The sequence below is a fragment of the Delphinus delphis genome, chromosome 11 (assembly GCF_949987515.2).
Source record: "Delphinus delphis chromosome 11, mDelDel1.2, whole genome shotgun sequence".
In the NCBI taxonomy this organism is placed as follows: Eukaryota; Metazoa; Chordata; class Mammalia; order Artiodactyla; family Delphinidae; genus Delphinus; species Delphinus delphis.
The window spans coordinates 1,221,877-1,246,659 of record NC_082693.1 but is presented as its reverse complement, the minus strand read 5'-3'; the positions used below and the strand labels follow the sequence as shown (position 1 = coordinate 1,246,659).

At 53.7% G+C, this 24,783-nt stretch overlaps 1 protein-coding gene across 2 annotated transcripts; it reads right to left on the bottom strand.

Moving 5' to 3' along the window:
* Positions 1 to 628: 628 nt before the first annotated feature.
* BID (BH3 interacting domain death agonist) lies at positions 629 to 20,522 on the bottom strand. Of its 2 annotated transcripts, XM_060024042.1 has the most exons (6): positions 20,431 to 20,522; positions 8,810 to 8,871; positions 5,224 to 5,428; positions 2,905 to 3,044; positions 2,022 to 2,234; positions 629 to 1,094 (listed from the first exon to the last, which is right to left on the bottom strand). In XM_060024042.1, the coding sequence occupies exons 2-6, from the start codon at positions 8,819 to 8,821 to the stop codon at positions 1,083 to 1,085; spliced, it is 582 nt and encodes a 193-aa protein (XP_059880025.1). In that variant the 5' UTR covers positions 8,822 to 8,871; positions 20,431 to 20,522; the 3' UTR covers positions 629 to 1,082. The 2 variants fall into 2 exon arrangements, with proteins under 2 accessions (XP_059880025.1, XP_059880024.1); XM_060024041.1 differs by lacking the exons at positions 8,810 to 8,871; positions 20,431 to 20,522 and having other exon boundaries at positions 5,224 to 6,243.
* Positions 20,523 to 24,783: the final 4,261 nt, after the last annotated feature.

Sequence of the window (24,783 nt, the reverse complement as noted above, 5' to 3'; positions counted from 1 at the left end):
GCTGGCCAGAAACCGGTCACCCACAGTGGGCCAGCGGGGCGCTATGGGAGCCGTGGGGCTGGTATGGGCCACTGACTGATTCTGGACCGGGTGCCCTACATCGACGGCAAGTTCAAGGAAGACGATTAATTAAACCCATCCCCTTGGACCCCTCCGGTATCTGGTGGTGCTGCCTTCTTCCATCTGCATCTGGAATGGCCCAGGCTCTTGGGATGAACCTCGAGGAAATATACAGTGAGAGATTTCCTGTGCTGGTGGAATTAGCTTTGGTATGTGAACACACACAGCATTAAACCTCTCTATGAAACCTAAAAAAAAGAAAAAAAAAAGACTGCACTTCCTTACTATGAAGGTGTCCCTGTTTTGAGGGGAATTTATCACTTGTAAGAGGTCCATGCATTCCCTCTCCAATCCCTGGTCCCCTCACACTCGGCACTGCCTGTGGTAACACCACCACCACCACCAAGGGTGCGCTTTTTTTTTTTTTTTTTGCTGCACTGCACGGTATGTAGGATCTTGGTTTTCTGACCAGGGATCAAACCTGCACCCCTGCAGTGGAAGCACGGAGTCTTAACCACTGGACCGCCAGGAAAGTCCCAAGTGGGTTTTTTTAAAAAGCAAAAAAACATTGTTCTTTTTCTTCTGCCTTTTATTTGTCAACCTGCTTTCATTTTGTTGTTCTTTTTTTCTTTTTTGGCTGCAGCTTGTGGGATCTTAGTTCCCCGACCAGGGATCAGACCTGGTCCCTGCAGTGGAAGCGCAGAGGAGTCCTAACCACTGGACCACCAGGGAACTCACGATCTGCTTCTAGATCTGATTTTCAGACGGGGACCTTTCCAGCAGACATTAGGTAAAGGCACAGTGTGTGGATGGATGTAGATGATGTGAAACACTCACACACGTACATGAAGAAATTCCTAAATGGTCCCTGGCTTTAAAATGGTGAGAGAGACACAGCTGCCACCTCGTGCCTGTCTTCTCTGAGCACATTTAAGTGGCCGAGGCTCCATCTCTGTGGAGACAGCTACACCGCTGTCACCATCTCAAGTTGTAACCAGTCGCACTTTCGTTGAGTCGTCCCTTCAGTCCATCTCCTGGAGCAAGAAAGGACAACAGCCGGGATTAGCCAGCCTCCCTCCTGAGCCAGGACCCTAGACCTGAGCCTCTAGGGCCACAGTCAGCAGAAGTGCAGCTGGGGCTTTGCAAACAAACACAGCTTTCACCAAGTCACTTATGGTGCCAAGAGGCATCTCAGTGGGTGAGAGGACTGGACCAAGGTTCTGTTTCAGTCCCACAGTGTCTGGACGCTGTTAACAGAGGCTTACCTCCTTCCAACAACAAACAGCTCAGCTTGGTTTCGCAACGAGTTGGGGTTTGTGTTCTCCCTCCGGTTTTTACTTTTAAAAGCCCGTATAACCGAAGGCCACGCAGAGAGAATGCTTTTAAGGCTCATCGACTACATGTTAAGAGGGTCAGACAGACACCTGAGCAATGCTCCCGACACATAAAACCCCAAAATTTATAGATAAGATACATCCACTTTCCCTTCCAGGTGGTCTACGAAACGGAAGCACCAGACTTTCTAATATCCTGGGTGGAGGACAGACGTGTACGGTTTGTACCCCCTTTTGACCGCTCACCCTCCTTGGTAAGCATGTTTTAATTTAAATTTTACTCCTTTTTGTGACAAGGTGAGGCTGACAGCAGACTGGGGAAGCCCAGCGTGGGCCCCTCTGGCCCCCTCTCCTGCTCGCCCCCAGCAGCTCTTACAAGCCTGTGAAGGGTGCACAGTCGGCCTCCGCTGCCCTGTGACAGCAGCTCCTCTCAGAAACAACCGGACTCCCGGACGCAGAACCAAGCCTTTCCTCCTGAGCAGGAAGGGCCGTGACCACCTTCCCTGGGGCCTGTCCCCAGCAGGCAGCCCTGCAGCGAGGGTCCCAGAGCTCAGAGGGGGCCGGGGTGGGGAGAGGCGGACACCAAGGGGGCTTAAGAGCCCAGGAGCTGCCACCACTGGCTCTTACGTTTTGGACTAAGTTCCTCACGTAGGCGAGAAGGTTCTGGTTGATGAAGGTCACTGTGGTGTGAAAGACATTTTGGAGCACAGCTGGCGAGTGGTCAGCCACCTTTTTGGCCACGAGCATGGTCAGCAGGAGCAGGGTCTTCTCGCGGTCCACATCCGCAGGGTAGAGCTGTGTGAGTTGTTGCAGCGCGGCCGCCAGGCACCGCCTCCTGTCCTGCACAGGTGGAAGCAGAGGCGCGGTTACCAGCCTCCCGCGGGGAGGAGGGAAGTGCTGGAAACAGCTGAGGAGGCAAAGCCGGGGGCAGGCGAGGCACCCCCCCACCGCGCGCGCCGGTGGGTCCTCGTCTCCTGCTTGGAGGCACCTGAGATCAAGGTCAGCCACCGCCCAGGGGTCCAGCCTGGTACATGGGAGCAGGGAGGGGGATGGGGACCTCCTGCCAGGAGAGGCCTCAGGCACCACCAGACCAGAAGGGACCTTCCACACGCCAACACGTGGCAGCAGGAACGGCACGATCAGCCTGTGTCTGATCCGCCGGCCAGCGAAGCTCAGAGGGAGGCTCCCTGACAGACGGGCCTTCCCGGAGGCAGGACTCGACCCGCCGGGCCCAGCCCGAGGGCGTTTCTAGGTCACGGGGCCCCGCCACCTCAGCGGTCAGAGGAGTGGAACATGTTTCAGGAAGAGTCACATCCGTCTCGTTAATCTTTGGGGGGGCTCTGTCCCCAAACTCGAGTCTGACTTCAGGTTTTCAGCTGTCAAGTGACTTTTTGAGAGACAGTTCACCAGGCTGGCTCTCTCTCCAGCAGTCACGAGCTGAGCCACCTCCCTGGACGCTGGTCTGTCTGCCAGGAGGCAGAGGACAAGCCCCGTGGGTTTTCTCACTCACCTCCTCCGACAGGCTCGAGTTACTGAACTGCGCGGCCAGGCCAGCCACCAGCCCCGGACAGATGCTGCACTCCATCCTGTCCCCAATCTGGGCGAGCTGCCTGGCGATGTCCCGGACCACTTCCTCCCGAGTCTCAGAGTCTAATGTGCAGAAAGGCGGGGAGGGGGGGGGGCGGTCAGATGATGACCCGCTCACACCTCGTTCCTGCTCCAGGAAAGGGGTGGGTCCTGCATCCACAGCCCAGTGAGGACAGTGTGAACACAGGACCAGGCGCAGGGGCCGGGCGGGAGAAGGACCTGTGATGCCGGGGTAGCCACAACCTGGGCTCGAAGCCCAGCGTCCAACGGCTGTCGGCAGAGGAAGCGGTCAGGACAGAGGCTCCGCAGCCTCTCGTCCTGGACTCTGCCTCCTCCCCACCCCCCCCACCCCTCCCCAGATGCCACGCTCTTCCTTCCTGGACACCATCTCAGCCCCTCCCCAGAACAGAAGCTTCCATGGGCTCTGGGGTTCCCAGCTGTGGGCTGACTCCCAGGTACGCAGCTGGGGACCCAGGGCACTGAGTGACCAGCCCCCTTGCTGCTTCTCCCCGCAGCACAAAAGTGTACTCGCCCCACCTCCAGCCCCTTTCCGCCCATCACACAGGTGGAAGGCATGTGGCAGCCAGCCCTGCATTGAGAGAGTTGTTGGCATTGTTTTTCCAACAGCATTTGCTCACTCTGTGTCTCTGTGTCACATTTTGGTAATTCTCGCAATATTTCAAACTTTTTCATTATTATATATTTGTATGGTGACCAGTGACGTCACTGCTTCAACACTGCAGGCTCAGAGAATGGTTAGCATGCAGCAATGAAGAAGTCCTTTTAATTAAGGCACGAACGCTGTCAGCGCCACTGCACACTGAACACACCTCCATGTAGTGTACACGTACGTCTACACGTGCTGGGAAACCAGAGGGTCCAAGTGCCGCGCCTTGTGGTCTGGACCCCGGCCAACAACCTCGCCTAGCTGCCTGCACACTTGTCCCTCGGGGTCTGGGTGGGCGCCGGCCCAGGACCCCTGCGGGCACCAAACTCCAGGGGCTGGCGTCCCTCACGTGATCACCTCCACCTCATACAACACCATTGCACAGCAAATTCAACTTTTGCTCTGGGGAACTTTCTGGAACTTTTTTCCCCAAGCATTTCCAACCTGTGGTTGGTGGAATCTGCCGGCAGTGCCTGCACAGCCCTGCGCCCCTGGAGTTCCGTGGGCCTGGCTGCAGCCCTGACCTCACTGAGACGTGTCTGTGTGACCCCAACACGAGCCCTCCTCACCCCAAAACCTCCCACTACCCGCCCATCTCTGCTCGGGGACAGGTCACCACTCGCCTGCCAAGACCTCCGAGACCTGGGTCGACAGCCCGGCCACGCTCCACCCCCGTGGTCCCCTTCGCGGCCCGGCCCGTGCGCTTGTCCTCACCCGCCTCCCACACAGCCCCCGACGGCCCCGCTCTCCCACCTCCTCCCGCCCAGCCGAGCGAACAAATCCACCGACAAGTGGCGGCCAGGCCTCCGTTGTGCCCGTTGTGGCCACACCTCCTCAGGCTCCTGACCACACACCGCTTCCTACCCGAGCGCCCACCTTGCCCTGTGCGTCCAGTGAGGCTCCACGGCCTGAGGGGCGCTTGGTGCGGATGGGGGCCACCGGGGCAGCAGATCTGAGAGCAGAGCTACTCCTGCCCCTTCCCAAAGGGGGCCTAAGGCAACCCTGGCTGGTGGGGACCCCCTGCTGCGCCGCTGGCTACCTGAATTGAGACAGCTGGCGGCCCAGAGGCCAGATCAGCCTCAAGAGGTCAGTGACCCCCACCTCCAGGCGGCAGACTCCAGCCCAGGCCTCCCGGGCGCGTCGGGAACACGTGGGAGCCTGCCCCCAAAGCACAGGCTGGTTCAGGAACCCAAGAGAATTCCTCAGGGAGCTCCAGGAGGTGCTGTGCCTGGCCCACCGCCAGAGGGGCGCCCAGCCGTCAGCTCCCAGTGGCCTCCGTGGCGGCAGCACTGGTGGCCAAAGCTGAGGCCGGGAGGACAGGACGCACACCTGGAATCTGCCACACACGGAGGATGGCCCGGCCCAAGAAAAGAGCCCCAGGTCCCCGCTGCCCTGGTGACCGTGCAGATCGTCACGGCCATAACATACACAGGAGTAAAGCACGGGCGCTGCACAAACGCAAACAATCCTCAGGAGCCCGAGTGGGTCTCCACTGCCTGGACTCGGCGAGGCCTGCTCCGCTGGACACGGGGTGGACCTGAGCATCTGGGCCGCGGAGGCTGGCCCGGCGCCTACCTGTCTCTGCCGCCCCCTCAAGACGGAAGTGGCTGCACCAGTTGCCATCCGTCTGCAGCTCGTCGTCGTGGGCCGCGCGCACGGACAGCTTGTGGCCCAGCATCTCCAGCTCCTGGCGGCAACGGGAGTGCGGGCAGCTCTGGAGGAAGCTGAACACCAGCAGGCTTGTGGTGCGCTCATCCTGGGGGCTGGCGCCATTGCTGACCTGAGAGGAGAGTCCTGTGGGAACATGGCCCCAGGCCGGGCAGCCGGGCCCGCGATGGCCTCCCTGGCCCGGGGCCTGGACACCCTGCCAGTCCGCAGGGCCATGTACAGATGCTGAGAAGCTCCAATCCTGCAGAAGGTGACCCATCTGCCGGCGGCCAGCTGGTGCAGCCCGGGGAGGGCGGCCAGGCACGTATGTGTCTAGGTGCCATGCTGGCTCTGCACGCCTGTGCCAGGCCCTGCGTATCTTTTACCAGCCAGAGCCCATGCTCACTGGGAGTGCATCCAGCAGGTAGAAGCTCATCCTCTTCCGTCACGTCCTTTGTGGGCCCAGGAGGGTGCTGTGCAAAAGCAGATTTTCAATACAGCCTGGGCAGTAGTGACCACAGGCAACACCTGCCTCTGGGCAGGCCTGGCTGACCTCAGGTAGATTAACCCCTGGCCAAGCCCACGAGCAGCACGGGGGAACCAGGAGGGCCACTGCACGTGGCAACAAGAAGGCAAGTGCAGAGCAGGACCAGGGGTGCTCAGGTCACCCCCAGACCTGGGATGAGAGGGCATCGTGAGAGGCTAGGATGCCGAGACCGCCCAGATCAATACACACGAAACACACGGCCTGGGCTGGGAGCAGTCACGGGGAGAAAATGAAGGTGCAGGTAAAATTGACTTCTAAGTCCATAATGTTTTTCATTAGAAAATACTAGAAAAATATTGATTAGGAAAATCAGAAAACTTTGAGAGGACAGTTTTTAGAGGACAAATTGTTTTCAACAAAATGCATAAAATAAGGTGCTTATGTATTGCTATTCAGCCTTTGCTTCTCCAGAATTACTCCTAAAAGGGGGAAATGTATGTAAAAGCTGTACTCTACTAAACCTTTACAGTGAGGCCAGTGGCACAAGGCAGCTGAGAGACTCAAGAATGTGCTTCGTCTCTACCTCAGGAGACGTCCTGGTCAGGAGAGAAGAGGGGCTGAGGCAGGGCTGCGGTTGAACCGTGTCCCCCAGAGACAGGCCCAGGTGCTGGCCGCCAGGACCTGAGAGCAGGACCTTATTTGGAAATGGGGTCTTTGCAGATGTCACGTTAAGGCCAGGTCATCCTGGATCTGGGCCCTAATCCCATGACCCATGTCTTTACAAGAGAAAGGGGCAGGCTTACAGACACACACAGGGATGCCAGTGCAGACGGAGACTGGAGCTGGAGAGGCCAGAGCAGACTCCTCAGAGCCTCCAGAGGAACCAACCCTGCAACACCCTGATACCAGACTTGTGGCCTCCAGACACTTCAGGAAAATACCCAGCCGGTGGGGTTTCCCTACTGCAGCCCCAGGGAACCAAACCAGACCGTCTTTTTCAAGAGGTTGGTAAACAGGGTCCAAAGTCTGGGCGTGCAGCAGCGGTTGCCACCAGCTATGCCAGGTCAGGTATCAAACCCAGATGCAGTGACCCCTGAAACACAAAGAACAGAAGTGGCCGGGCGAGAAGGAGAGCATCCGGTGTGAGAGGGCTCAGGCCCTGGAGCCAAGTGTTCAGTGCCATCGGCTGGGAAGCGTGTGGACAGACTCCGTTCTGAGCATGTCAAGAACAGGCTGGCCTGGACTCCCACACAGGCAGCCGGTCCAGAAGACCAACAGCATTTAACACCAAGAACAAGCAGGGCTGGTGACAAGCCAAGGACGGACGAGTGACGCAAGCTGAAATGGATGTCTCAGAAGGGGGAAGATGTGATGGCTGTTTATCCTTTTAGGTCACAGGAAAAAGTATGTCAAGAGAAATGATCAAGACTTAGGAAATCTTGCCAGGCATAACACAGATTTCATCTAGAGGAGGCAAAAATAACTCGTGCTGTAAAGTCAGTTCCCGTGCAGAGGAACGATGGAAAGCTGTCCAATGCGTGTGACAAACCGGACTAACCCTGGTGTCCAAACCTGGAGAGAACAGCACCGAACAGACAGGAGACACAGAACAAGACAAGAGACCAACCTCATGTTCTACATATCAAAAACAATCAAAGAATGCTACAGCATAGATGAACCGCACCGAACAGACAGGAGACACAGAACAGGACAAGAGACCAACCTCATGCTCTACATGTCAAAAAAAATCAAAGAATGCTACAGCATAGATGAACAGCGCCATACAAACAGGAAAAAAAAACAAAACCAAACCGAGCCATCATGCTCAGTGATATCAGCAGACACGAGAGGACACGCACTGCTCCATCCCTCTCATCTGTGTGGTCCCTGAAGCAGAGAAAAGGGGGCGGCGGTGGCAGAGCGACGCGAGTGCTCTTAATGCCACTGTGCCGGACACTCAAAAAAGGTTAAAATGGGGGCTTCCCTGGTGGCGCGGTGGTTAAGAATCCGCCTGCCAATGCAGGGGACACGGGTTCAAGCCCTGGTCTGGGAATATCCCAAATGCCGTGGAGCAGCTAAGCCCGTGTGCACAACTGCTGAGCCTGCGCTCTACAGCCCACGAGCCACAACTGCTGAGCCCGCGTGCTGCAGCTACTGAAGCCCGCGCGCCTAGAGCCCATGCGCCACAACAAGAGAAGCCCGCGCACTGCAATGAGAAGCCCATGCACCACAACGAAGACCCAGCACAGCCAATCAATCAATAAATAAAAGGTTAAAATGGTAAATTTTACTGTAATTTTAAAAAAACCTGGAAACAAAATCAAAGGGAAAAAAGAAAATCTATAGCAGGGTGAAATTTCTGACGGGGGAAGAGGAAGCTGCTGGATGTCTCACCATGAACCTGACTGTGGGGCACGCCTGTGTCTCGGTTTTCTCAGCTTGAAGGAAAGAAAGGGGAAAGCAAAGCCCTGGGAGTGTGTCTGCCCTTTCCCACTGAAGTCATCAGGAGAAGCGGCACCTGGGCAGCGCCCGAAACCTCTTCTGCTCAAGTAGCTGACGTTTCTCCTGAGCTGCTAAGCTGAGAACCACACGGCTCCCAGGCCTGCAGAGGGTTGTTTGAGAAGCGCACACCCAGCCCCCAGGCGCTGTCTGCTCAGAGATGCAGAAACCGGGCCAGGTTCGTGGCCGCCTCCATGGGGCTGGTGGCGACACGGAGGGCCCCGGGCTGGGCACCCGAAGATGCCACACTGCCTGGCAAAGACAGGAAGGAGGTGAAGAAGAGCTTCTGCTGGGCCAGGCGCGACTTTCTCTTTTAAACTCGCTTAAAGCACAAGGCGCCATTTAGGCCCCATCCTGCTGAGGCAGGGGACTGGCCCACGCGACCTCGGCGACGCTATAGCTCTGAGCCTGTCCTGCACAGGAGCGGGCGGAAGCGGTGCGGGGACAAGGGGTTTTCCGCCCTGTGCTCCCGAGAGCTGGGATCCGAGGCTCCGCCGCCCACACCCCCAGGACCACCGCCCATCTGACCTTCGAGTCCATGGCCCAGGCAGCGTCGTGGGCTCCAGCTCACAGGGGTGCGGGTCGGCAGCCTGGAAGAGGACACACACAGGGTGGGTGCAGGGCCCCTTGTAGGGCAGTAACTGTCAAATTTGGAACTTCCATACGGTTCCGAAATACACGGGGTAAAAAGAGAACAACCAGCTCCTCTCCAGGGAGAAAGGGCAAGGCTTCCCCCACCACCACCCCGGGAGCGCGGGCGGGGGCCTTGGGGGCCTGCATCCCCAGGACCCAGGCCACCCACCGGGAGCGGATGAGCCCACCCTGGGGCCGGGCAGGCTGCAAAGGTCGCAGATGAACTGGAGGGACAGACAGGAAGCAGCAGGACGCTGGCCCGAGGGCCTCCACGGGCCTCCAGGACAGGAGGCAGAGCTGCAGGACAATGTGCCACAGAGCAGGCCCCTGAGGGAAAGGCCGCAGAAGCCAACCCACGTCCACAGTCACAGCCTCGGCCTCCACCACACCCTCTCGGGAACGAGCTTCCGAAAACCGGGGAGGCCGCCATCAAGGGGTAACTCACATAAAATCTGCCTTCCGCCTGGGCCCGCCCTCCCCACTGTCGCCGCGGCCCTGATCCACTGTGCTCATTTCCCACCTCAACAGATACTTCCACCAAATGTTTTAATGCCTTTACATAGTGACCCTTGAACAACGCGGGGGTCAGTGGGCGTAGAATGTAGTTGTATCCGCGATCTGCATTCTCCGATTCAACCAACAGCAGCCCGTGGGGCATTTACTAGTGGAAAACATCCCCACAGAAGGGGGGCCCACGCAGTTCAAACCTTTGTTGTTCGAAGGTCACCTGTGCATATATGTCTTTATAGCTCTCCCTCTATATGTAAGGATATAGAATGAGAGCAGAACACGGATGCTGACCCAGACGGGACAGATGCACAGGAGAAAGTGCCTCTGCAGGATGGCTGGGCCCCGGTGTTTTCCTCAGAAAGACAGTGGGTTTGGAGAAGGTGGATTTCCTTTTTTCCTTCTGAAATGAACACTTACTAAAGATTTTATATAACTGATTAATGGGGGAAACAAAGATGTTAAAACCACTCAGCACACAAGCACCCACGGCAGAGCACCTGTATTTCTATGGACAAATCACCTGCATCAGCATCCGTTTTCTGCAGCTCACAGAGGCGTAAAATAGCTCAAAGACAAGAAAAGGGTGAGCTGGCCAGAATATCCAGGTTTTTTGCCCATTTCAAAGTCTTTCACAGATTTCCTGACAGTCTCCAGACTGGTAATGATCTCAAAGATTATTCTTTGACACACACAAACAGAGCGGGTCTCATAAGAATGTTAATTAACGAGCCATGCCTCCTAGGTTTCTTTTTCAAATTTAGATTAAACAACGACTAAAGCCACAAGATCAGCTTCTGTCTGGAAATTCTCACCAGGAAGCTCAGGCTGGACTCTGCTACCCCGAGGGCGGGCAGGAGCGCCAGGCCCAGCAAGTTCACAGGCTCCACCTGTGGCCCCTCTATATGTGTGCGGAGAAAAGGAAGCCCAGCCAGGGGAACAGGGGCCACGGATCCAGACACTTGCACGTGGCAGAGACTCAAATGCAGGCAGTGGGTGGGGAGCTTTGCAGAGGAGGCCGCGGGGGAAGCAGGGGGCCCGCTGGCCGTGGCTCCCTGTGCGATGGTGTCCTCTATGTCGCCCCACGTTGGAGGCACAAACAGAAAGGAGAGAAGCTGTCGGGTGTCAATCGAGTCCTGAAGTTATTTTTAGCTCCCTGGACTGTCCCGGAGAGCACTCTGACTTGACCTCCGGGCTGGTGGTCACTGGGGGGGGGGCTGGGGGAAGGGGCCGGGCAGGCTGCTCTGCCATCGTCCACTCACATATTCAGTCCCAGCCTCTCTTACTCGGGTCCCCACTTATCTCAGATTCCCTGGCCTGCAGGAAGCGACCTTCCCATCACGGAGGGCGGGGACCCCAGGGCCAGACTGGCTTTCCTGGGAGGCTCTGTAGCCTTCACTCCCTACAGGCAGCTCAGTTCTGTGACAAGTGGCCTGTCACAGTCGATCACACAAGCATCATTCAGAAATAGGACGTTCTGAGGAAGGCGCTCAAGTTGTCCAATTATATTACATCCTGGTAAAAAGAACAAAGGACAGTAGGCAGTTTCTCACCAGCTTAGACACAGAATTACCTTTGTTCCAGTAACTCTGCCTCCGGGTACGTGCACACCCACCCTCCCGGCTGCGTCGCTCACACCAGCACAGGTGGCGACAACGCCACACCCACTGGCGGGTGAGCGGGTGGACGCAGTGTCCCCGCGGCGAGTCTCGTTCGGCCTCGGAGAGGGGGCTATGGCACCTGCTGCACAGGGAGGAGCCTGAGGGCCCTGAGCCGAGTGACACGAGCCAGACGCACAAGGGCAGCTGCTTCTCTGCTGGAAAGTGGACTGTTGGCCCGGGGCGGGGAGATGCGAGGGTCCTGGAGAGGACGGGGGTGGTGGCATCTCAGTGCGGGGCACATTCGGAAGTGGTTACAGTGGAAAAGTTTATGTATAAATATTTAACCACACACACAACAAAGAAGGAGATTCTGGCGCCTGCGACAATGTGGAGGAACCCTGAGGATGTTACACCGAACAAAACAAGCCAGACGCAGGAGGACACACACCGTCTTGCCCCACTTACATGAGAAGTTGTGCCTGTTTTCTAGAGAATTATTAATTCCTATTAACGCCACTGAGCTGTACACTTAAACTGATTAAAACGGTAAAATTTTAATCTATTTTACCACAATAAAGTTTGAAAGGAAACACCCCCCACAGAGTCGTCTTTTTGAACCTATGCAAATAGCAGTACCATCACACAAAATGAGGAAACTGAGCAAGAATTCTGTCAGGAAGAACTAGTTGTCATTTCCGTCTACCAGGTTTTTATGGGTTACAGACAGTTGAAGAAAGAGAAAGTTTCGTGTGTCTAGAAAACAGAAATGGAAACGTCAGGAATATTCTGAGCAAACCACCAGTTTCCCACCTTGGTCTGTGGGTCCCAGCAGCTGCGCCCACGCCGTCTGCACCCAGAAGAGCCTGGAAACCCTGACCTGCACCCGGCGAAGCTCTGAGTTGTTGAAACCAGGAGAACACAAACCAGGAGAACACAAACGTCTGTTTGTGAAGTTTCACTAGTTCAAAGTACCTAGTACCAGTCCTTTCCACAAGTCTCTGATTCCGTCCTTCTTTGCTGAGGACACACACGAAAAGCCCCAACTCATCCCCAGAGGGCACAGGCTGCCGGGGGTGATTCACGTGTTTCTCTAACTGACAACATCAGAACGGAAGGGGTCAGATTCTCTTTTGGGGTACAGTACGTTAAAAAACGTGATCAGGGCTTCCCTGGTGGCGCAGTGGTTGAGAGTCCACCTGCCGATGCAGGGGACGCGGGTTCGTGCCCCGGTCCGGGAAGATCCCACATGCCGCGGAGGGGCTGGGCCCGTGAGCTATGGCCGCTGAGCCTGCGCGTCCGGAGCCTCTGCTCCGCAACGGGAGAGGCCACAACAGTGAGAGGCCCGCGTACCAAAAAAAAAAAAAAAAGACCGTGATCAGTGTTTCCCCTGAGAATAAAGGCGTCCCCATATAGCACACAGCTTCTGAAACATTTAAATGAGTAACGGTTTCCTGTAAACATAACCAAAGCAGCCTCACAACAGTAACACTTCAGCCAAATCTGATTAATTGTATAATCGCTCTCTTTATAAGTATAAGGTAAACGGCCTGTGGGATTCTCCAGGGGCACTCTGGGAAGTCTCAATACTAGTTTTAGGTGTAAAAGATATCCTGAAAACATTTTTTTTCCTAAATTCAGGGTCCAACCTTTGGAAGCTCTGTCAGAGTCCACTTGGGCACTTAAGATGGGGTCACGGATGCCTGAGAAACAGGACATGGTTATCAATGAACGAAACTAAGAAAACCTTAAGCTCCTCATAAGTGATCAACCTTTGTTCTTTGTGGGGCTGTTTTTCCCCTTAAAACATAAAGCATCAAAAATTATTGTTTTGGGGACTTCCCTGGCGCTCCAGTGGTTAGGACGCCGTGCTTCCACTGCAGGGGGTGTGGGTTTGATCCCTGGTCGGGGAACTAAGGTTCCACAAGCTCCGCGGTGCGGCCAAAAATAAACAATTAAAAACAAAACCAAAAAAACTCGTTTTGACAGTAAAGGAGGCAAGACCATCAAAATAAGCAAACTTTGCTAAAACTGTGAGATTTCATAGCTTCTTCTCAGACTCAGACATTTAAGAGATTTACAAAAACATGAAACAATGTTCTCACTAAAAACATTGTTTTGTAAAATACAGTATCTTTTAAAAATATTCGTTAAGCAACAGGCATTGATATTTTCAAACAAATCAACAATATTTGAAAATTTTCTCCAGTCTTACTTTCTCACACAGAAAATAGATAAAAACCACTTAATCAAAAGCTTTTCAGGGTCCTCAGTAATTTTTATGTGTAAAAGAGAGACCAAAAAGTTTGAGGGGGGGTGTGAAGACCCCCTTTCCTTGAAAATAAAAGCACATATACAACAGTTTTTCTCTGTCATCCATTTTAATTAAGACTCAACCCAAGTGACTGACCTTCCTTCACAGAAAACCAGGTGCCCGGGTGTCACACAACTCAGACGCTATCTCCAGCAGCACACGTGCCCTGGGCGTCCCCACAGTGCAGACACGCTGAGCGACACCAGCCAGAGACGAAGCCTCTGCTGAGGACACTGAAAACACTTGAACTTACACCTGGTACGCAATGCTTCAGTATCCTGTCTTACTTAGAAATTACCTAGGTAGACAGTGATTGCCATCATTAACTCAATTTAATGTGCGTCCAAGCTGTACCCTGGAATACTGTTAAAGTAAAAACAATGTCAGAATTCTATTCAACTTAGTTGAAAACAAATTTACATTTCTCTTAACTTTAAACATCATGTAAGAGTAATATTAGCTGATTTGATAAGTAAACCTGTAGAAGTTTGGGGGAAAACCAATTACAATAAAATGTATTGTATCAATGTTATATTGATATATTGATTATTACATGTAATCAATATTAAGTATAATACTGATAAATCAGAGAAAAGACACAGCTTTTTAAAACCCCAAATTATTAATTTATCCTCATTTGCCAAAGATTTATCTTAATTATGTGAACCTGCATTCTTTTTTGTGATACAGTTGATGTATAGGTTACAGGTGTACAACATAGTGATTCACAATTTTTAAAGGTTATATTCCATTTATAGTTATTATAAAATATTGGCTGTATTCCCTGTGGTGTACAATATTACCCTTGTAGATTATTTATTTTATACATAGTAGTTTGTACCTCTTAATCCCCTCCCCGTCTTGCCCCTTCCCCTTCCCTCTCCCTCTGGTAGCTACTGGTTTGTTCTCTGTACCTGTGAGTCTGTTTGTAAACCTGTATTCTTAAAACGTTTCTGAGTTTGGACTTCCTTGGTGGCGCAGTGGTTAAGAATCCGCCTGCCAATGCAGGGGACACGGGTTCAAGCCCTGGTATGGGAAGATCCCACATGCTGCGGACCAACTAAGCCCGTGCGCCACAACTACTGAGCCTGCGCTCTAGAGCCCGTGAGCCACGACTACTGAGCCCACATGCCACAACTGCTGAGCCCGCGTGCCACAACTACTGAAGCTTGCACTCCGCAACAAGAGAAGCCACCGCAATGAGAAGCCCGCGCACCATAACGAAGAGTAGCCCCCTCTCGCCGCAACTAGAGAAAGTCCGCGCACAGCAACGAAGACCCAACGCAGCCAAAAATAAATAAATAAATAAAATTTGAGTTTCTTTCTGTGCATTAAAAATTTTTTTAAAGTCTAATGCGTTTAAATTATTAGAAACGAGATTTCCAGATTTTCTGGAAATTTTAGAAATATTTATATAAGCATTTATTTAGGTCCACAAGCCAATGAGAACAGAGTTCCTCCAATCTGAGACACTTCACAACCTAACTGCCTAATGATGAGAAAACGTTTTGCACATTTACACGCCAAGAGGCCAAGGCCTTGCTGAACTACAGACCCACAGGGCACACGGCGTCGGTCCCACAACTTCAGGGCCAGGTCAAGAGTAAACACAGAAACACCAAGGCTCACGGGTCCGGATGCCAAGGAGTGGTTCTCCGTGGTGGCACAAAATAGGGAGGGTGGGAGGGAGGGAGATGCAAGAGGGAAGAGATATGGGAACATATGTATATGTATAACTGATTCACTTTGTTATGAAGCAGAAACTAACACACCATTGTAAAGCAATTATACTCCAATAAAGATGTAAAATAAATAAATAAAATAAAAATTCTGAACTGAGCTCAAAAGAGACCAAGGACGCAAACCACCGTCTGACCACCCAGATTCTCTGTCCTCTCCCGCTCAACACAGAGTAGACCTCTGACACCTGCCCACAAGGACCACAGTCAGTAAAGGCACCAAAGGAGTAACTGGTGCACATGTGCAAACGCAAAACCCAGCCAAACACAGGACAGAGGGAGCCATTCCACTGGCCCTGAGACGTGGCCTCGGGGGGCTGAGACCCACCAGCACGCTTCCAGGGACGGCTCCAAATCTGCCAGCCACAGAAAAGGGAGAAACCATGACGTTCACACAAATACAAAACAACAAAATGAACACGTCCAAGATTTTAATTATTAGCTCATTAATTAATAAGGGAACCAGTAAGACAGATGATACAACCCGTTTCTAGATAACGTGGATTTCTAAGGCGCCCGCCAGGTCTGCTGAGGTCACGTAGACAGTCCTTCCCCCGAAGCGGGTGAACAGGGTCAACGCAGAGCCACAGGAGGCCCAGGCCAGTGTCCACGTGGGCCCCTTCTGACGATTCGTGGCGGGGTGGGAGCTGCCACTCACCCAGAACACAGTGTGGCCTCACTTCCAGCCCCTTGCCACCCGGATTCGCCAGGACAGAAGCTGGAGTGTGGACGCTGGTCTGTCTCTCTGGCTCCTCTGCACCGAGCTCTCCGTCCCTCAGGCCTCCCCAGACGCTGGGCACCTCCTCAGAAACCCCAGTGATTGCTCTGCTCCTCAGCCCTCCCCTCCATCCCACAGGCCTGGGAACCACTGGCTTTCAATCCTGGCTGCACACACTGGGAGCAACTGAGAGCCTTTAAGATACTGATATGACATGACCTTACATATGGGAAAGCCCAAGGAATCCACTAAAACACCCCGGCAGTAATAAATGAGTTCACCAGCGCTGCAGGACACAATCTCTGCAAGATCTGTTATACCTCTACATGCCCGCAATAAACAACCCAAATATGAAACGAGAAACAGAGCAGCATCAAGAGAAATGAGATACTTCGGAATACACTGCACAGAAGATATGTAAGACTTGTACAGCAAAAACTATGAACATCGTGGAAGGAAAGTAGAGATCGAAATAAATGGAATCGTTCCTGTCCATGGACTGGAAGGTGTATTCCATTCCGCCAGTGGGAGCCCCCCACAGACACCCACGGACTCAACACAATTACCCTCAGGCTCCCAGCTGGCTTTTCCGCAGAAAGTGACAAATGGCTCCCGTTTCATGAGGAAATGCAAGGGGCACAGAATAGCCAAAGTCAAAAAGAACAAAACTGGCGGGACTCACGCTCCCCAACTTCACAACTTATGACTGACCTACAGTAACTGAGACAATGTGGTACTGGCAAAGGATAACCTCACAGATCAATGGACAAGAAATGACAGTCCGTAAATAAACCCTAATATTTATGGTTCATCGACCTCTGACAAAGGGGCCAAGACAGGGTAAAGAACAGGCTTTTCAGCAAGTGGTGCTGGGACAGCTGGTATCACAGGGGCGAAAGCATGAATTTGGGCCCCTACCTCATATCATATACAAAAACTAACTCAAAACATGTCATAGGCCTAAATATAAGAGCTAAAACCATTTAAAAAAAAAACTCTTAGAAGAGAACAAAGGAATAAAACTTTATGACCTGGGGAGAGGCAGTGATTTCTTAGATATGACACCAAAAGAACAAGTTATACAAGAAAGAAAAAGATAAACTGGACTTCTTGAAAATTAAAAACCTTTGTGCTTCAAAGGAAACGATCAGTGAAAACACAACGCACAGAACGGGAAAAAGTGCTCGCGGATCATTTGCCAGACAAGGGACGTGTACCCAGAAAATACAAAGAATTCTTGTTAACAACAATAAAAAGACAACCCAGTTAAAAATTGGGCAAAAGATTTTAATAGGATCCAAAGATATACAAATGGTCAACAGGCATATGAAAAGACGCTCAACATCATTAACCACTACGGAAATGCTAATCAAAACCAAAATGAGAGGGGAATTCCCTGGCGGTCCAGTGGTTAGGACTCTGCACTCTCACTGTTGAGGGCTCAGGTTCAATCTCGGGGTTGGGGAACTAAGCTCCCCACAAGCCACGTGTGCGGCGCGGCCCCCAAAAAAAGAAAGAAAGGAAAAAAACCCACAGTGAGATACCCCTTCACACCCACGAGGACGGCTAGAACCAAAAGGATAATAGCAAGTGGTAGCGAGGATGTGGAGAAGCCGGGAGCCTCATACCGTGCAGGTGGGAATGTAAGATAGCGCAGCCACTTTGGAAAACAGTTCTGCAGCTCTTCAGAATGCTAAACAGAGGTATCACAAGACCCAGCAATTCCACTCCTAGGCATGCATATATACAAGAGAAATGAAAACACACGTCCACACAGAAACTTGTACACGAATGTTCATCGTGACATTATTCGAGGTAGCAAAAAGCCGAATGTCTATCAACTGGTGAATGGATAAGGAAAATGGAGTAGATCCATAAAATGGAGTATTATTTGGCCATAAAAGGGAATGAAATTCTGATACAGGCTACAACACGGATGAACTCTGAAACATTATGCTGAGTGAAAACAATCTAGTCACAGAAAACCACAGACTGCATGATTCCATTTATATGAACTTCCCAGAATAGGCAACTCCATAGAGAAAGAAGTAGACAAGGGTCACCTGGGGCTGTGGGGATAAGGGGACTGGGGGTGACTGATAATGTGCGTGGCTTCTCTGGGGGCTGTTGAGAGGCTCTAAAATTAGACTGTGGTGATGGCTGCACAGCTCTGACAGTAAACTGGAAACCACGTTAAATGGGCAGATTTTATGGTATGTGAAATATCTCAATAAAGAGGTTTTAAAAAAAAAAGCAGCCCAAGGGAGGGTGGAATAAAGAGGGGGAGCCACCCCGTCACACAAGCCCCAGAAGTGAAACCCACCCCCAGTGCAGAAAGCCTCCGAGTCCCAGTGTCCTCGTCCACCGCCGCCCGACCTGCACAGGCCCTGGCCGAGAGGTGTGTGCACACAGGGTGCAGCAAGACGGCCCGCAGGGGCCGTGTGCCGGGGGCTGCTCCAGAGCGTCGAGGTGGGCCTCTGTCCCAACAACCTCCCTTGCCTTGGAGCCAGGGAGAAAAAAAGGGATGTCCCACGGCCCTCCTGGTGACCCGGACCCCTGGCCCCGGAAGAGCCCTCCGCCACGCGTGGTAGCCACGCTCCCGGCCGCCACATCCTTCCACCGCGGCAGAAGGTCCCCGGGATGCACGGCACTCCTGTGCCTGAAGGTGACCAGCCCCTCTCCAACCTGCTCTGTGACCCGGAGGGAACCCGTTTCCTCCCCGCCCGCGATGACAGGACACTGAGGGAAGGGGATAACTGCAAACGAGCCACTTCCTCATTGTCCCAGTGGTGGCTTCTAGAACCCTGGACACAAATACACAAAAGCCAACCGAGAACTCAGTCTGCAGCGGAAGTGGTTGCTCTGTGGTTCACCTAGATGATCACGTCTGCTGTTCACTGGAAACTTCCCCATTCAGCCCATCACAGGCAGGAAGAGGAGGGAGGAGGGAGAGGAAGGAGGGAAAGGACCGGGTCGGGCACTGGGGAAAAGGTCCAGAGCGGGTCCAGGGCACCGCCCCACGCTTCCCCCAGCCCCCAAGGCTGCCCGCAGGGAGGGGTCTGCGGAAAGGCCAGGCCCTCCCCACCACCACCGCGGGTCTAACAGGGCTGAGACGTGGGGCGGCGGCCGGGAACCCAGGCAGCGCAGCCCCGCAGGGAGAGCCGGGGCTCTGGGGCGGCAGGGTACTCAAGCGTCTTGTCTCGGATCAGCATTCGTCCAGACACAAATCTCTGCCCGCGTGTCCCGCCCAGTGAGCTCCGCGGGTGCTTCGGGCGAGCACACGCGTGACCCCCGGGGGCCCAGGTGCTGCTGTCAGATCTTGTGTAAGGGAGGCCCAGCGGGGTGGGGGGCACTCCGGGCCTCCACTCCCTCCACAGCCCCCACCTGACATCCGGCCACCAGAGGCGCAGCCACAGAAGCACCTGCCACAGCTCTGGAGCGAGGCTTCTCAGGGCCGACAGTCCAGACGCGGCGTCCCGGGCACCGGCGCACGACGCGTGCTCCTCCATCGGAGCACAGGCCCCACCCCTCCCCCGCCACAGGCAGGCGGCCGCAGCGCCAGGCCAGTCCCCCTCCTCCTTGCCCCTGGGTGCCGGGGCTTCCGGGCAGGCCGCTCGCATCTGCAGGAAGTGGGACCTCCAGTCCTGGGTCTGCGAAGGCCCGGGAGTGGGGACCCTCCCCCAGCACTCCCGCACTGCTGGCAAGCTCCTATCCACCCCTCAGAGTCCACCTCGGATGGCCTGACCTCCTCAGACAAGACTTACGGGACCCAGCCCCTGTTCCGGCAGCTCTCTGCTCCAAAGCCTGCATCCCGGTGTCCCGACGTCGCCATTCCCACCACACAGCACCCCGTCCCGCGGAGCCTTCTCTGGGCGCAGCCCAGAGAAGTCCGTCCTCGGACCCCAGCGTTAAGGCTGCCCCTGTGCGCTGCGCTCCTCCCTCGCGGCAGGAGTCCAGAAGCCGCCCCGCGGGCCGCCCCATCCTCTTCCCCGCGGTGCCTTCCTAGAGCCAGCTCAACCCTTGCTGCCGGAGGGCTCCTCCCACCCTCCCCCAGCTCGAGCGCAGACCCTCTTCCAGGGACAGTCACCCGTGGCTCCCGGCGGGCTCAGGGTTTGCCCGGAGATGGCAGGGACCCGGGCCCAGGAGAGCCCCCAGCCCGACCTGCCTTTGTCCCGACGGGTGGGATGGGACTGGGAACCACGTGCCCCTGCTGAGGCCGCCGACGGAGGCCTGGGCAGCAGACAGACCCGCAGGAGGGGCATGGCCGGGGCGGAGTCGCCCGAAAGGGTCTCAGGGGTGAGGCCCCCTCAGTGAAGACCACCCCCTCCCCCGTGAGGGCCATCCCACCCCTGCAGCGCAGCGTGTCCCGCTCGCTGGATGAAAGAAACGCGCCCCACGCCCCGCGCCCGGCCTGCTGGCTGAGGGTCTCGGAACTCTCGGGGTTTCCGGTCACTAAGTCACTCAACAATCCACTTCCGCCGCCCGCAGCGTGTTCAGGGCAGCGCGAGCCGGGGAGGCGCCAGGGCCCGCACCCGCGTCTGCCTCACGCGGAGGGAGCAGCGGGACGGAGCGCGCGGGGGCAGGGGGGGACGGCCCAGGGATGGAGGGCACTGGGACTGGGGACGCCGGGGGGTACTCACCTCCCACAGCGGCGGCAGGCGGCGAGACGGCTGCGCACAGGGCTCGGGCGGGAAAAAGCCGACATTCCGGGGGCGGAGCGCGCAGCCGCCGCAAGCCCACTTCCTGTCGCTCCCGCCCCGCCCCGACAAGGCTCCGCCCCCTCACTGCCGGCCACGGCCGCCCCGCCCCGGCCACGCCCCCACCCCATCATTTCCTCAACCTTGCTGCGGCCCCGCCCCTTCCCGGCCGCACCCCGACAAGGCTCCGCCCCAGGCCCACCTCCAGGCCCCGCCCCTCGCCAGGTCCCTGGAGGCCGCGCGCGGAGAAGCAGGAACAGAGGCCTCCGGGGACCAGGGCAGTCGCTACACGCGAACTCAGGAATAGAAACCGAATTTTAAAAAGAAGAAAAAAGACCGGAAAGAAATATAACCAGAAACCATGGGCTGGTTACAGTGAAATGATAAAATCGCAGGATTTTCTACTTTTTTGTACTTTCCAATTTTTCTTAAATAACTGTGGCACCAATTTTACAGTGAATAAAAACTATGTAATAGGGACTTCACTGGTGGCGCAGTGGTTAAGAATCCGCCTGCCAGTGCAGGGAATACGGGTTCGAGCCCTAGTCCGGGAAGATCCCACATGCCGCGGTGCAGCTAAGCCCGTGCACCACAACTACTGAGCCTGCGTTCTAGAGCCCGCATGCCACAACTACTGAAGCCCGCGTGCCTAGAGCCTGTGCTCTGCAACAAGAGAAGCCACCGCAATGAGAAGCCTGTGCACCGCAACGAAGAGTAGCCTCCACTCCGCAACTAGAGAAAAGCCCGCGTGTAGCAACGAAGACCCAACACAGCCAAAAATAAATTAATTAAAAAAAAAAAACTATGTAATAAAGATCACATCATGGGAACTGGGAACCACGTGCCCCGCAGAGGCCACTGAGGGAACAGTTTTTAAATCTAGGCAGTGTTATCTGTCTGTGTCCCAACTTGATTTCTTTATCAGAGCTGCATATCCAAGTGATAAAAGTATTAAACAGCAAGTACTTTTAAATGGGGCTCCTGGCAGTCAAAACAAGAGAGAGAGAGTGAGGGACTGATTTCACAGCCCTGCAAGGAAAGGATGGAGCTGCCAATTTCCACTGCAAGAGTCCAACTTTGTCTCACACCTAACTTTAAGTGAAAGTTTTGGCTTTCGTGTGCAGCGCTGAAGGAAGTATGAACAGGGACAACCTAGAAAATCTGAACGAGAGCAGGTTCATCCCAACAGACACATGACTGGTGTGAAGGCACAACAGGGCCAGCCACCCATCAGGGGTCCCAGCTCATCACTCTCTCCCTGCAATGGCCAGGGACAGAACTCCTCACCTGGCCGCTGAGGCCGCCTGCATAAGCCATCAGCCCCCACCCCCCCGCACCCACACTCTAGAGCCGTAAGTTCATCTCTAGGACCACAAATGCGTTGCCAGTACCCTATGTGGACCAGCCAGGCCAAATCATGCTGCCTAAAAGCTGCTCCCAGGCTCTCACTGTGGTCTTGTCAGGAGGAGTTTAACTTCAAACCAATGCATCGAGCCAGTAATCCTTCCAGCCTCAGCACCACCCAACTCTCCTCTTACTCTCACAGCTTCTGACCGCTAAACTTGGGTGATGGATGACATGAGTCTCTGCCTTTTTACACAGACCTCTGACTGTGATTTCACTTTCCACATCACAGCCTCCTGGGCCGTGAAGGGCTGCTGTGGCTCCGGCAGCAACACCATGTTCCCCAGATGGCAGTCACAGTAGTCCTGCTGTGAACACTGTCCTGCCAACCTTTTTGTAGATGCGTGTCCTCACTCCTCTTCAGTCTCATACCTAGGAGTGGGGCTGCTGGGGCATAGTGCTGGGGAATGTTTAATTTTATCAGAAACTGTCGGTTTTCCAGAGTGGCTGTGCCGCTCCGCACTCCCGCCAGCCATGTCCAAGCATCCCGGCAGCTCCCACCTGCGCAGGGTCCAAGCTGCCCCTCCTCCCGTCAGGGCAGCTGCCTCCTAACCGCTCTCTCCCTGCCACCTTGGCTCCAGTATCTTCCGTCCTGCTGTAAAATGTCAGGTGTTAAAAAAAAAAAAGTCAGGTGTTGTTACCCCACTCTTGAAAACCCTCTTGGGTTTCCTGGGGCCTTTTCAATAGCCCACGAAGTCCTCCGTGCTCTGCACCCTCTCTGCTCGAATCCTGCCACTGTCCCTGCACTTCCCTGGGCCTGGCTCCATTCTGTCCAGCACGTTTCACCTGAAATATGACGTAATTGTGTGTGTGTGTTGGAAGGTGTCCCCTCCCTGGAATGTCACTCTCTCGCCGCGGTACCCAGGGGCACTCAGCGTGGAATGAACGTGTGAACAGGAGGTGGGTGCCGCACTGAAGGCTGAGCAGGGTGCTGTAAGGGCAAGTGGCCAGCGGGGTGGCCAGCGGGACTGGGTCGTCTAAGAAGGTGGCATCTAAACTAGCAGCTGAAAGCCAGAAAGGGACCAGATGTGGCGAGAGGGGAAGGGCATTCTGCACGCAGGGGATGTCGCTGTGCGGAGTGGGTGACACGGGAGGGCAGGAGGCTAGGTGAGCAGTGGGATCTCATCCTGAACACTGTGCCAGCCACTGCCCATTAGGCCAGGCGGGACCCACACCAGTAGGCCCCCCAAGGTCCCTTCTCCCCGATCCAGCCCCCAGTTCTAATTTGCAGCTTCTGCTATGCTGTGGACTTTATAATCCATCCATGTGTTAAAAATGAGAAAATAAATACATAGATAGACAAACAGAATGATGGTCTCGGCAATGAAAACAGAACACAAAACCCAGTGCGTTTTGTTCTTTTGTTTTGGCCACACTGCACGGTACCTTATTTCCCCGACCAGGGATCGAACCCACGACCCCTACATTGGAAGCACTGAGTCAACCACTGGACCACCAGGGAAGTCCCGCAGTGTGGTTCTGACTGAGAGGTGTAGCCGGCTAAGCAGAGCCAGAGCCTGACCTCGGTTCTACTTTTTCCTGAGGTTTCTCACTGCTGCTTCTGGCTGCTGGCCGCTCCTACAGTGACCCCTATCATGGTGATGGGAACACTGGACAGCTACATGCAAAAGGATGAAACCACTGTCTTACCCCACACACAAATATCAACTCAAAATGGATTAAAGACTTGAATGTAAGACCTGAAACCAGAAAACTCCTAGAAGAAAACATAGGCAGTAAGCTCTTTGACATCAATCTTTGCAATCATTTTTTTGGTTTCACACCAAAAGCAAAGGCAACAAAAGCAAAAATAAACAAGTGGGACTACATCAAATTTAAAAGGAAACCATTAACAAAATAAAAAGGCCATCTATGGAATGGGAGAAGATATTTGCAAATCATACATCTGATAAGGGATTAATATCCAAAATATATAAAAGGGACTTCCCTGGTGGTCCAGTGGTTAAGACTCCACACTTCCAATGGAGCCTGGGTTCCATCCCTGGTTGGGGAACTAAGATCCCACATGCTATGCGGAGCTGCCAATATATATATATATATATATATATATATATATATATATATATATATATATATATATATATATAAACTCACACCACTCAACAGCAAAAACAAGCAAAAAAATTGATTAGAAAAATGGGCAGAGGAACTTGCACATTTCTCCAAAGAAGACATACAAATGGCCAACAGGCACATGAAAAGAAGCTAAGTATCACTAATCATCAGGGAAATACAGATCAAAACCACAGTGAGATCACCCACACCTGCTAGAATGGCTATTATCAAAAAGTAAGAAATAACAAGTGTTGGTGGTGAGGGTGTGGACAAAAGGGAACCCTTGTGCACTGTTGGTGAGAATGTAAACTGGTGCAGCCACTATGGAGAACATTATGGGGGTTCCTCAAAAAATTAAAAATAGAACTACTATATGATCTAGCAATTCTGCTTCTGGGTATTTATCCAAAAAATGAAATCACTATCTTGAAGAGATACCTGCATCCTCCTGTTCACTGCAGTATATTATTCACCATAGCCAAGACATGGAAACAACCTAAGTGTCCATTGGCTGATGAATGGATAAAGAAGATGTGAGCCACATGTGTGGTGTGTGTGTGTGTGTATCTATAAATGGAATACTGTTCAGCCACAAATAGGAGTTCCTGCTCTTTGCAAGAATGTGGATGGACCTTGAGGGCATTATGGCTTAGTGAAATAAGTCGGAGAAAAACAAATACTGTATGATCTCATATGTGGAATCTACAAACAAAAACAAGACCTGGGGACTTCCCTGGTGGCGCAGTGCTTAAGAATCCACCTGCCAATGCAGGGGACACGGGTGTGAGCTCTGGTCCGGGAAGATCCCACATGCCG

Bases quoted from the DNA above. Each gene is read 5' to 3' on its own strand.
- BID (XM_060024041.1), bottom strand. From the start codon at position 5,575: ATGGGTCACCTTCTGCAGGATTGGAGCTTCTCAGCATCTGTACATGGC. The intron at 3,045-5,223 runs GTAGGCGCCGGG...TCTGCACATTAG, and splicing joins TGAGGGGGCGGCAGAGACAG to ACTCTGAGACTCGGGAGGAA. The intron at 2,235-2,904 runs GTGAGTGAGAAA...CCACCTGTGCAG, and splicing joins ACTCGAGCCTGTCGGAGGAG to GACAGGAGGCGGTGCCTGGC.